Source organism: Cupressus sempervirens, chromosome 11 (assembly GCF_028749045.1).
Source record: "Cupressus sempervirens isolate cs-2001-9-10 chromosome 11, ASM2874904v1, whole genome shotgun sequence".
NCBI classification, from domain to species: Eukaryota; Viridiplantae; Streptophyta; class Pinopsida; order Cupressales; family Cupressaceae; genus Cupressus; species Cupressus sempervirens.
This window is the reverse complement of record NC_143128.1, coordinates 212,233,759-212,246,679: the sequence shown is the minus strand read 5'-3', so window position 1 is coordinate 212,246,679 and position 12,921 is coordinate 212,233,759. Positions and strand designations below refer to the sequence as shown.

The following is a 12,921-nucleotide window of genomic DNA, read 5'->3' as shown; positions in this document are numbered from 1 at the left end:
ATTTGTGTAGATGGTGTGGGCCTGGTGATCACGAAGACACTAGTTGCCTGAAACTAGGCGTAAATCTCCTCGATGTTGAAGGGAGGAGCAAGGAGTAAGATGTTTTGGTGATTAAATGTACACAAGTGAAGAATGTTGTACATTCGGAACCTCGTACAGAAAAGCAAAGGGCCTCGGAAGCCAAAGTAGAGATTGAGAAACAATTACAAGTCCATAGAGTTAGAAGATACTGCCAGAACCTTTGCTTGAGCAACGACGAAGCAAAACATTCTAAGTTAGGTGATGCAGCTAGAAGTTCCGGTGAAGGTCAAGGACCTACTGGAAACAATGCCCCACCTGCGTATGACCCTCCTGAACACTCCAACGGCTACAATGAGTACTTCCAAACAAATGGAGGCTCTCGGCAATTCGGTCACGGATTTGATGATACGCACGGTGAACAGTGAGAGACACCCGACCATGATGGAGATGGGCATCTTAGGCACCATTCTCATAGACACAATCATTGATGGAGGGTTAGGAGTAAAAGTCTTGTCGGAAGAGACTTGGAAGAGTTTTGGGAATCTAATTCCCCTCCTACGGAAGGGATACAACAGCATCTTAGGAAGAGGATGGTTGGTGATGGCCAAAGCGAATCATAACTGAAAGAACACTCTATCATTTGAGAAGGGCAAAAGAAAGTAGGTGATCGACTTGAGAACCTAGATGGTTAGTGAAGAGATGGCATCCGCCTTAGACTTAGAATCCAATGACGGAGTAGACGAAGGAAAAAACGACATTGACCCCAATGATGAAGGGGTTTTGGAATTGAGGGAGTACTCAAATGATGCAGACTCCATGGACGACCTATTCCACTAGCAGATGGGTGATTATGAACTATACATGCCATCCTACGATGTATTGGAAATTGAAGAGGAGCATAACGAACTGCCTTCGAAATACAGAGAATACAAGGAAGGAGACGCGAAGGTCAAGGATAGTCCTACCCACCGATTCCCTAAGGATGAGCCTATCAAATACCAAGAAGCCAAGTTGCAAGAATTAAATTTGGGGGATGAGCATAATCAAAAAACCATCCTGATAGGGGATGACTAGGATCTCGTATTGATGCCCACTGCATTAATAAATTTATGAAATACAAGGTTGTGTTCGCATGGACATACACTGACTTGAAGGGTGTACCCCTAGAGCTAAGCGTGCATTAAAGTCCTTTGGTTTTAGGAGCCCAACCTATGTGGAAGAGGCCCTACAGGATGAACAAGAATTATGCTGCAAGAGTGAACACAGAGATTGAACATATGCTTGAGGTTGGCATCATCTATAGAGTTGAAACAAGTGAATGGTGGTGTAGGAGCACGTCTGCGGCAGGAAGTCTATTGGCTACAGGAAGCCTAGTGGTGACAGAAAGGCATTATGCAATATGAGTAAACTGCAAAAGTTTTGCGACAAGAAGTCTAGTGGCGACAGGATGATGGCGTACAATATTGTTAAAATGTAGAAGTTTATATCATGTTGAAAAATATTTATAGATTTAAGAGAAATTTGCACGATGGATGTGCCGATTGGAATGAAAAATCTTTTTGTAACTGAAAGGGAATCCAAAGTCATGCAACCTGCAGGAATATGAATAGTCATTTGTAACTGCCCAAAGTAATTATAAAGGGCATACTCGATAGAGAGAAATCAGATAGTTCAGAGGGAAGAGCAAAAACTGTAAAATTTATCCCATCCTCTGGCTGTCAAAAGTCATGGTGATAGTTGTAGTTATTTTAAGTATCTTCAATAAATTTTAGAGTTCTATTTTATTTCATTCTCTATTTTTGTTATACTCTTTGTGATTCATGTTCCCAGTTTACATTCAAAGTTGATTTATGTTGTCCATGTATTTCAGTTTCAATAAAGAAGAATCTGGTTGGTTTAAGTTAAATCAGTGGAGGAAAGTCAATATTGCTACAGGAAGTCATATGGGTTCTTGTCGCATATCTGCATATTTGTTAGTATTAAGAGAGCATAATGATGTAAATCTGAGTTAAGCAGAATGATTGATCCTGAAGGTATATGAACTCCTTGATGTAGACTTAGTTGAGTGATTTATTTCCTCCTAAGTTTTCCAAGGTGAGGCTTTGCATCAAATGGGTTTCTCCCATAGTCATTTCCCTGAAGAAAGAAGCAAACTAGATCCGCTTCTGTGTGGATTTTCGGTGCATCAATGTGGTTACCATCAAATATCTGTTTCTTATTACGTTCTTTGATAACATTCTAGAAGTGGTAGGTTATGAAATTTACTAATTTATAGATGGATTTTGGGTATAACCAAATTTACATTGTGGAGGACAAATTGAAAATGACTTTCGTAGTGGAAGATGATGTGTACACATACAACTATATGCCCTTCGGCCTTTGCAAAGTGCCTATGATTTTTTAGTAGTGTTGTCCTGCAGTTTGTCACCACACAATGTAGTTAACAGCATGAAACTTTTTCAAGCTAGTTTCGCGTCTCTCTAAGTTGAATTTGATATTCAATTACTGAATGTTGATTGATCAATTAATTTCAATTCGTATATCAAATCATTTTACTGAAGGCATTCGTTAAGTCTTTTTTCGTTTTTCTTTTTGTCGAGCTTTTGCTTGATTTTTGAGGCATTCATCGTCCTTTTCTTTGTTCTTGAGTTTGCATTTGTTGGTTTTTAGTCCTTTGGTTTCGCTCATGTCATGACTTTCAGTTTTCCTTTCGATTTGGTCTAACATAGAGCGTAATCGGAGTTGTTAGCCAAGAGATATGGTCGTTTTAGTGCCTCAAAAGTGGACCTTTTTGGTGCAATAACACGAATTAAAAATATCATGTTATATTTTCAATTTAACATTCACTCTTAAAAATATAACTTAAATTCAATATATGTTATGTTTTTAAGTTACTTTATCATTTAAATTTTTACTTAAAGTAACTATAGTACACTTGAAGTTATAATTTTAAGTTGAGTTACTTTTTGATTTTTCACTTAAAGTCACTATATAAACTATATAATTTCAGTTTAATTTTTAATTTTTAAATCAAATGCTCATTTAAATGTTACTTTTAAAATGATATTTGTGTGTTATATTTTTAATATGATATATAAATATTGGTCATGTCCCATGAAATTAACATTTTAATGAAATTAAATAGATATATGTTGCTTAAATGACTTTAAGTCATCAAAAGTGGATATTTTATATGCAATTACATGTAAAATCCATCAAAAGTGGACATTTTACATGTTATTGCATATAAAGTTCAACTTAACATGCATAGCACTATCAAAAGTGGACCTTTTTGTTGTCATTGCATCAAAAGGTGAGTTTTTGTGTCATTCCATCAAAAAAGTGAGATACAACTTAAAATATGCATTGCACTCCAAAAGGTCCAATTTTGATCAAAAACATATTTTAGAACATGCATAGTCACCCCAAAAAGTCTGATTTTGGAAGAACACATGTATTTTCTCTCCAAGAATCCGATTTTGCTTATTGTGAGAGATTTACTTGGTGGATTTGCATGAGATCTTTCCCATTAGGGTCGTTCTTTCTTGGCAATGGATTTTCTAACATAAAAAATGGATTTATCTTGCTAAAAAACGTTTTTCAAACTCCTAAGGGCACATTTTTGGAATTTTTTTAAATAAATCCATTTTAGAGTGATTTAAATGACGCTTTTGCAAGGAAAAGAGGTGTTTTGGCATATTCAATCATTGACAACACATAAGGGTCAAATTTTTGCATTTGGAAGTGAAAAATGACTTATATTATGCCTTTTATGAATCACGTTTTTTCTAAAAACCCCTAGATATTGAGGCTTTATTCCACTTTTATGCGTTTTGAAGCCACTTTTTTACATTTGGATACATGTATATGCATTTGGGGAAGTTGTTTTTGCATTTACAAGTCAAAAATTACTCAAAAGCATGCATTTTTTAGTCACGTTTTTGCAAAAACGGCCCAGATTTTTGCATAAAAAAGTCATGTTTTTGTTAAAAAAACTCAAAAAATGGCATTTCAGCCCAAACATTTGGATCAAGAGGGGTTGTTTTTGAGTTTTAATGTGTGCTCTTATCTTTGGAAACCACATTTTTGGCCTTCTTATGTCAAATTCGACCATTGAATGTCCATTATATGCAAGTACGAAAAAAGTCAAAGAGTTGTTTGAAAATCCAGATTTAAGGGAGAATTGGTCTTCAAGTCTATAAAACTTCCTATTTTGACTCTTTAACCTCCAAGTAAGTGGACATTTTCAAATTTGCTCATCAATTCATGCTTATCTTGCTATTTCCATGCACATTATTGCTTGTTGAAGTCAATGCCATGGAAAGTGCGTTTTTCCTTTAGAAATAAAGAAATTGTTCATTTTCTTGTTTTTGGTTTTCCTCCAATTTCCAAATTCGAGTTTGTGTGTTAAAGTGCATTGCATTTTGACATGTTTGAGTCACTCTCCAAAGGTACTTTTTTCTTTTGAGTTTTTGTGTTTTGTATGCTTGCTTGTAGGTTTTCTCCACTTTGGAGAAGTTACAAGTTCTTTCCCAAGAACTTGTTGTTGTTTCACTTCATGCGAAAGTATCATCGCGTTTCACTTCCATCTTCCATGTCACAACACTTGGCATCTCATCCAACAAATGCGATTACATATTTTCCATCTCATTCACCATCCGCACATGCATGTAATCCCATTTTTCGCTTCCATTTTCACTCATCTCACTTTTCGCATGCATTTGTACGACATGATTACACGAAAAGCTTTACGTGTAATAGCATCTCAAAGGTCTGATTTTGATTAAAAGTCACTTTTTGAAAAGTCAAAACGATGTCATTTTCATCTTTCATGTAGTTTGACTTCACCTTTTCACCAAAGATGACTATAAAGCTCATTATCCTTCTTCCATTTTCCATTTCCATCTCTCCATATGCATTCGCTCCTTCATGGGCAAATATGTGTTTCCGCGTCTTTTCATGCTTCGCACTTGATCCTCCATTTGTACTTACATGTAATCATTTTTCATGCAATAACGCCTAGTAAACCTTAAGTCATGTTTGACAATCAACAATCTTCATTTGTACGCATTCCCATGCATTCCACTTTCATGTGTCAAAGCATCTCCATCCTTTCAAGCACTTTACTTCAAAAAAATAAAAAAAATGGAAAGTTATTCCGAGTTTACATCCGGACATCGTCAAGAAGGTTTTCAAAGTGTTAGAGAATTTAGAATGTGCCAATCTACAAAGGAGAATTCATGACAACTTGAGCAAGAAAAGCTTGATCACATCAAGTTTTCAAATGACAATGGACAATTCAGCAAAGAGAGTCAAGCTATCAAAAGACGTAACACTGCAATTATCAAGGTGAATGTAGTGGTACAAAATACAGGAACTCCCAATTGTGTTGTTATCTGGTATAGCATCACCAAGTGCAAGGCCTTTCAGGATAATCCCTAGAATTGTTTCAATTCTCTTTCATCTTTCTTCTTTTTCTTCTTTCATGTTTGTAATTGAAGGGGATGTATTACATGAAGATGTGTAATTACATGTAATGCGAGTTGCATGTGTATGTAAAAGATGTAATGTGAATTGCATGTAACCTTATATTTTCTTTTTTAGTTAGACTAGGTCAAAGTTGGTTGAGTTGCTCCCACTTTTTCCTCCACCTTTTTCTCTACTCTTGTGCCTATATAAAGGAGTGCCCCCTCATTGTAAAATCATCATTATCTTTTGTTGTATGCAAGAGAGCTCTAGAGAAATTGTGCCAGCATAAGTTTGTGGAAGCACTATTTTGAGAGAAAGTGAATACAAAGGAGCATTTGAGGCTTAATTTTGATTAAGTGCGATTGTAACTTGTGTGAATTATAAGCTTTGTCTATAATTCATCCAAGTTATCTTTGATTCATGTTATCTTGTGTTCTGGGTAATTGTATATAGTGAATTGAATACAAAAAGAGTTAAGAAGCAATTGGAGCTAGAGCTTTGACCAGGAGCAATTGTGGAAATATATAGCGAGAAACTTTCTCTGTAGCTTATACTTCTTTTTTAATTCACAAAATGGTCAAGTTATTCTTACTTTTAGGACTCTTTGTGCCCTAATTGTAAAGCTTTTCCATATAGAAGTACAACTGGACTTAGAGCCAAACCAGTACATTTTCAGCTAGCCTTTGAGTTAGTGAAGGTTTATCGATATCACTGTTTCCAACTCTTGATAGAAGTGTAGTTAGAGATTTGTTAATGTTTAGCGTTAGAAGAAGCAAAACATGGATTATTTGATATACTGAATATTACTGCTGATTCTATAAATTACATGGATATAAGCATATATATATATATATATATATATATATGCCTATGTCCTTGTAATATTATATGGATTTTCGACAATCCCTTGAAATACGTTATCAAGTTTCATTGACTATCGGCAGCCTTTATTGTGATTGGGCTCCTTTATTATATCGAGAGATAATCTCATTATCGTGTTGGTTATATTCTTACTATCGGGCACATATATTAATCAAGGTTGTTTATCGTTGTTGTAAAGGAACATGCCTCCGAAGAGGCATGCCTCTACGTGGCCCTTGGGCCACGTAGAGACATGACTCCTTCGGAGTCATGTCTTATGTTCACATATTTATGTGCACTCTAGCCACAGGGAAAGATATCAATCCATGACATTCAAAGTAATTGCAGTTAATAAATAACTATTGTAAGAACATTGCTCTCTGTTAATATTATTCTATCAGTTACATTGCACTTCAATTATTACAGTAGAGTACACTAAAATAAAATGGAGAATAAGTGAGATATTTATAAAGGAAAAGCATAGAGATTTCCCAAGCATTTGACATTGAATATAATTGACAATTTTGACAAGGAAAGGATGGATAGAAAATGATATTAATGTATTCATTATAAGGCTCGGTGGGAAGTAAGAGGAAAGGAGATAAAGCAAGTACTTGAAGAGATAAGGAGGTTCCGTGGAAGACAAAAATAAATGCAAAAGGCCTGCGGAGACACAAACAAAGCCATGCAAGGGAGATCCCATGGACATCAAAAGAGCCCTGTGAAGAAATAAGAGGATTCCTGCAGAAACAAGGTTGGTGGATGGAAGAGTCTTATGGCTAAGGAAGAAAGACACTTTTGAAAGACAAGAGAGACAACCCGCAAACAAGTTGAGGGATAACCTTGCAGATGAGCAAGATCACAAGTGAAGGGCACTTTTGTTGAGAAGATAAGAGCCCATGGAGGAGTAAGAGACAAGCTTGTGGAGGAATAAATGATCGAAGCCACGAAGTAGGGAATTATAACCATTGGGTACTACGATAATTAGTCCTATCCCATCATTTTCTACAAGAATTTACAGAAGGGAACCACGTCGCCTAAACTTGGCTTGATATTCCATTCGCACTTCAGAACCATGTGCGATTTACTCAGGGGAAGGCCTTGCATGTGATGGACGCTTGTGTTTAGACTTTTCTAAGCTGGGAGATGCCAGACAAGAGTGATTCGTGCTCTACGGTTGGAAACCATTTCTCTTAAGAGTGGGGCAAATAGTATTTCTTTGGACAAGGAATAACCATAACAGTGAGTCTAGCAGCCATTGCAGTGACATTCAGGCCCAACGACCAAGTAGAAATCCATGTGGAGACATAATATAACCCGTTGAAACATAACTACATTGTATGTTGTGAAGGCAGTAGGTCTAAAGCAAGAAAATTAGGTGTGGCTACAGAGGACTACGTCCACTACGGGTATTAGAGGTGGATGATAGGGGTTGTACGACACCACATAAAGCAAGGAGTCAGTAGTCTCAAGCCCTATCTATTTTTTCACATAAAGAAAAAACAAGAAAGGGTTATAGTTATGTATTGAATAGGGAAGAGACAGTAGAAGGTTCAATTAGAAGAAAAGAGTTGAGCATGGACAAGAAAGCAAAAATTTTATCCTCAGGAGTTTGAGTTGCAGACCAAATTCAAGAAGAAACTTCTAGTAGCAGGAAAAAGATCCGACCCAAGATTCAACAGACTTCTCAAAAAAGAAAAAGTCATACATCTCACATTACAGTTTGAAGGACTCAATGGGCTTGAGTTTCGAAGGTGGTGGCAGGAAGCACCTGAAATAGATGAGGTAAATAAGCTATTGTGATGGGCTAGAGTGCATTGGGCTATTCAGATGCCTTTATTCCCTATTTGGGGTATTGAGATTATTTTACGGGTGATGATTTAAGCATTCGATGGGCACCCCAGAAAAAGTACATTTGAGTACCGAAAACATCCTATTATTGTTTCCTTCAAAGCTGCAAACTTTACAAGGGTGTTTGGTAATCTGGAAAGGATTGGACACAATAGAAATGAAGAATTGAAAGCTGACGTAGGAACAGAAAGAGTTTTGGACCAAGATGATTGCTTGTGAACTCACCCCTTCAGAGCTCGATTCCATAGTAAAGGATACAAGGAGTAGAGGAATCCAACGAGACTTCATTAGAGAGGGCCCATAACATTGTATACTGGATGTGTTGAAGCGTAGGATTATGGGAGCAAGTCATGCTTTAGACATTGCGTTGCCGCAAATAATGTTTATGAATCGGTTGGTCTACGAATGGGCGTTTGTGTTGGCCGAGAGGATGTACGAATTCATTACATTACAACATGGTACCTTCTATATGCTCCACCATGCCATTGGCTTGTTTTTGGAAACCACACTACTTCAGATTCCCGGAGACATGTTAGAGCTACCTCTTTATGGAAAGTTGGTACTAGGGGAGCCTCCAATGAGTTCGAGACAGTAGTTTTGGCTTGCTGCCATGGCAAGGGGATCCTGGCACCGACGATTGTGGCACCAGGAGATATCGTGATAACACAATGTAAGGATGCACCCGATGACGAGGAGGCCATAGTGGATGTGGAAATAGATGCAACAAGAGGAAGAGGTTCCCAAGGAATGGAGATAGAGGTCGCACTACAAATAGAGTAGGCAAAAGAGGAAGAGATAAAATACGATTCGGATTATGAGAGAGTGACCACATACCTTGAGACCCTTGGTGATGTGTTGGCTATGGGCCGTGTGATTGGTTGAATGCAATGACTAGGACGAAGCAATTGCGGCTTGTCTTAGCCTTCATATGGAGGAGATGCCTTGTACGCTTTTGATCTTTCTTTAAGGCAAGAGGATGGCCAGCAATTGAGACATCGAAAATGATGGCTGACTGGACCATGAAGTTGGGATCAGATAGCAGCACCATGGAGAGGCTTGGCCGCGAGGTAGTAGAGGCGTATAAAGGCGCCTACTATGCTCAATGACGTGCCAAGATCAATGGAGTGGCCACTGAGAGGTCTAGAGAGATAATAGAGAAGTCTAGAGAGAAGTTAGCCACCCAATTGGCTACACAACAGGCAGAGTGGGCAGCAGAGCGAGCAGGAAAGATGAGTGATATCTTTCTAGAAAATCAAGACCCGAACCTTGGCTACTTGTAGGAAAGATGACTCTTTATGGATTATGCAAGCATTACTTTGATGGTTGGGTAGAGTCCTGTTTGAAAGTCTTCAGTTTCCCTAAATCAAGTGGGGAATTGTCCTGTTGAAAAGTTTCTTTATTGTGTGTCTACCACAAGAATGTATTACCAGACAGCCGTGTGGTTTGTGAAAGGGTTTTACAGCTATATCTGATTATGGGGGAGCTTCTTAAAAGAGGACCCTACTGAATGAGGGAAGAATAGAAAAGGGAATCTGATTTATCTGTAAACATTTTCCAAACTCTTCTGACTGAAGAATATTTTCAGAAAATGAAGTTAGTGTACTTCGTGCCACATGAAGTGCAAGAGGAGTCATATATGGCAATTTGATGGAGCCTTAATTTGAATAGTAAACCTTTATGGATTGGTGATCATCCTAAAAACCTCATATTTCAAAGAGGTTTGTATTTTTTGGATACACTGGTGATGTCTTTCTAAACATGTATTAGAATCTTTGAATCCTCAGCTTTTGTACGGAAGGGGCAATATATGCAGTGTATCTCTTTTTATCATACTAGAAATTTATTATAGTCATAGATGTTTCATCATTGCTTCATTTTTAAATCATTCTAATGAAGACATGGTCCTTGAAGCTGCATTTTGAAAAGACGGTTTTCTGGTGTCATATTTGTGAAGAAATTGAAAAACAGTTTTGAATGCAAACTTGGCACTTTGGTTGGTTTAGATTTCACTAAGTGTGCTACTGCTGGAAATATGAATTTGAAATAGATATTTTACCTGCACAATTTTTTTGAATAAGCCATTTACTATCTTCGTGCAGTTATAGTTGCTATTTACTTCCACTTCAGCTTTTTTAAGATGCATTTGTAGATAAAGGTTTTCGTTCATTAGATATCATAAGCAGCATTAGCTACATAAAGTGTTTGGTGGCTTCTGTTATGTTTAGAGTAATGGTTGTGGAATGGGACAAGTAGATGTACCTTAATGTATTTTCTTTTATAAGCTTTATCAATGTATCCATAAGCATCACCAAAAATTAAGATAATTTTCATTGTAATGAGAATATCTTTTGATTCAAAAAATCTCCATTTTCATTAGTGTAGCCAAAATTATACACATTGCAAAGTGGATAACTGTCAAGGTTACTAATGCTGAGAATCAGAGTCAGAAGCTGGACATTGTTCAAAATGTAACTTGCTTTGGAAATTTTACAAATCTCTCCAATAAAAAGCTTCGTTTTCTGAATGGATGTCACAGGGAAGTGTTCTTGAACCATTAGGAGCTGTTACTTCAGGAAGCCAGTTTCTAGAACCAGATGGTAGTCCCTGAACCTCTCTTCTGTCTTGTTAGCCAATATTATCTCTTTGATTGGCAAATATATTGCTATTTGAGGCAGTATTTATATATTACAATATTGTATTTTCAAAAATGTTTCTTATGTTGTAAAGCCGTCAAATATTGTCTTAACGGGAATTTTGGCCTTTATACAGATTACATTGACATAAGTTTGGTTGTATTATCAGATAAATTTTTGTAAGGCAGTACATATTGCTTTTAGGCTTTTAGCCAATAGTATCTCTTTGATGTGCATATTTATTGCTATTTAAGGCAGTATTTATAAATTACAATATTATATTTTGAATAATGTTTCTTATTTTGTAAGGCAGTCAAATTTTGTCTTAATGGGAATTTAGGCCTATTTATATCTTGTTTTGACATGAGTTTGGTTGTATTATCTAATGATGGATCACAGAGTGTGATCTGAAAGGTAGATTCGAAAATAACTTTTTGATGACTTGACCTAATTATTTAAATTATAACCTAATGGCTAAACAACAGTCATGTGCTAGAAGGGGAATTTATAGTCCCCCTGGTTTAAAATTGTTGCTCCCCTTCTCACATAGCATCCTCAACTATAAGATTCTCCATCTCACCAAATCCTCTTTGATGCTTTTATCACTCAATTTGCATGCTTTGGATTCAACCACTGTGTTAGGAATCAAGTGAACTTTCATTCTTCATCCAAGGGAGGCAACTCAAAAGTGGCCATGTCTTGATCAAGTCCCTTCTTAAAATAATAAAATGAGAAACATAAGTATATTATGCGCCTCGCTCTTTTTGTTAGCTCCAACCTGTAAGTCTCTCTTGCATTTCTCCTTATGATCTTGAATGTAATATAAAATAAACCCGTTTCAAGAGTAGACTATCCATAGGGCTGCAATCTCAAATCAAGTATATTCTTAACCTCTAAACTGCATTCAACTCTACGTTTATCAGTGTACAACTTATGTTGATTCTATGCATGCTGGAGGTTATCTTGTGGAGGTTTCAACACATCTTGGCTCTACTGCAATAAATATTTGACTCCAGGTACTTTGTTGTTGCAAAATAAGAGATTGATGAAGCAAGGAGCTTCATTTCCATACAATGCCATGAAAGGTGACATTTTGATTGTCATATGATAAGAAGTATTTTAGCAATATACTTTAATACAAAACCATTACATCCAAGTATTCTTCTTCTCTGAAACATAATTCTTTCGGTGAGCTTTAACATACTTGTTCACAATTTCAGTTTGATCATTAATTTGTGGGTGGGAGAGAGGTCAATCCCAATTGAAAATCTTTCCTGAATCTGTCTAAATGTCTTGAAATACCCTTGGTGAAAAGCCAATGAAACATCATGAAAAGTTCTTGAAACCTTCTTTTTTCTTTTATACTTACGTGTCGAAAAGATCCTACATGATCAGTTCATTCACCATTGTATACTTATCGTTGTGCAAGGTACTATCCAAAATACTAGTATCAAGTTCATTCTTCTATTTGTACTATACCAGTAACAATACGTTCCTTCTGATCTGTTGTTATATCTATCATAGAGGTCAAATATAGTTTTTTCAACAAAACATTAGCATCTAATAATTTCTTATCTTACAACAAACTTTATGTCAAAATGGTAATTATAGATTGCTTACCAACTTCTGTTACCTCTCATGAAGATCTTTTCAGCTAAGAAAAGATTTTATACTATTAATCATCAGTTTTAACAACAAATTTATCTCTAACCAAGTATCATCTAAGCTTAGCCAAAGCATCCATGATGGCTAACTATTAGTGAATTCCTTGTCATAGATGTAGTGGCTTCTATCCACTACCCCCAGGTCCTGTTCTCAAAGGCAATTGGATACATACTTACATTAATGGAACACCAATTTGTTCCCCTGAAGCAGCACATTTCATCTCAAAATGCTTTTTGAAGTCTGGTGTAGCCAAGGTAGGATGAGTTCATGATTTTCTTGAACTGCTCAATTTTATTTATTGTTGATATAGACCATGTGGTCAAATTAGTGAGTGAGGCAGCCAATGGTAGAGTTACCATCACAAACCTTTTATAGAAGGTGAACAAGTCAAAGAAACTTCTCAAATGAGGGAGGGTTTGGG

At 36.5% G+C, this 12,921-nt stretch overlaps 1 protein-coding gene across 3 annotated transcripts in view; it reads left to right on the top strand.

Annotated features, from left to right (window-relative positions):
• Nucleotides 1–12,921, top strand: part of LOC149528917 (phosphoglucosamine mutase family protein) — a 138,227-nt gene that overhangs the window by 66,386 nt on the left and 58,920 nt on the right. For all 3 annotated transcript variants that reach the window (XM_089811360.1, XM_089811359.1, XM_089811361.1), the window contains one exon: nt 10,739–10,799. In XM_089811360.1, the coding sequence (XP_089667486.1) occupies nt 10,739–10,799 (61 nt within the window). The remainder of the gene's footprint in view (nt 1–10,738; nt 10,800–12,921) is intronic.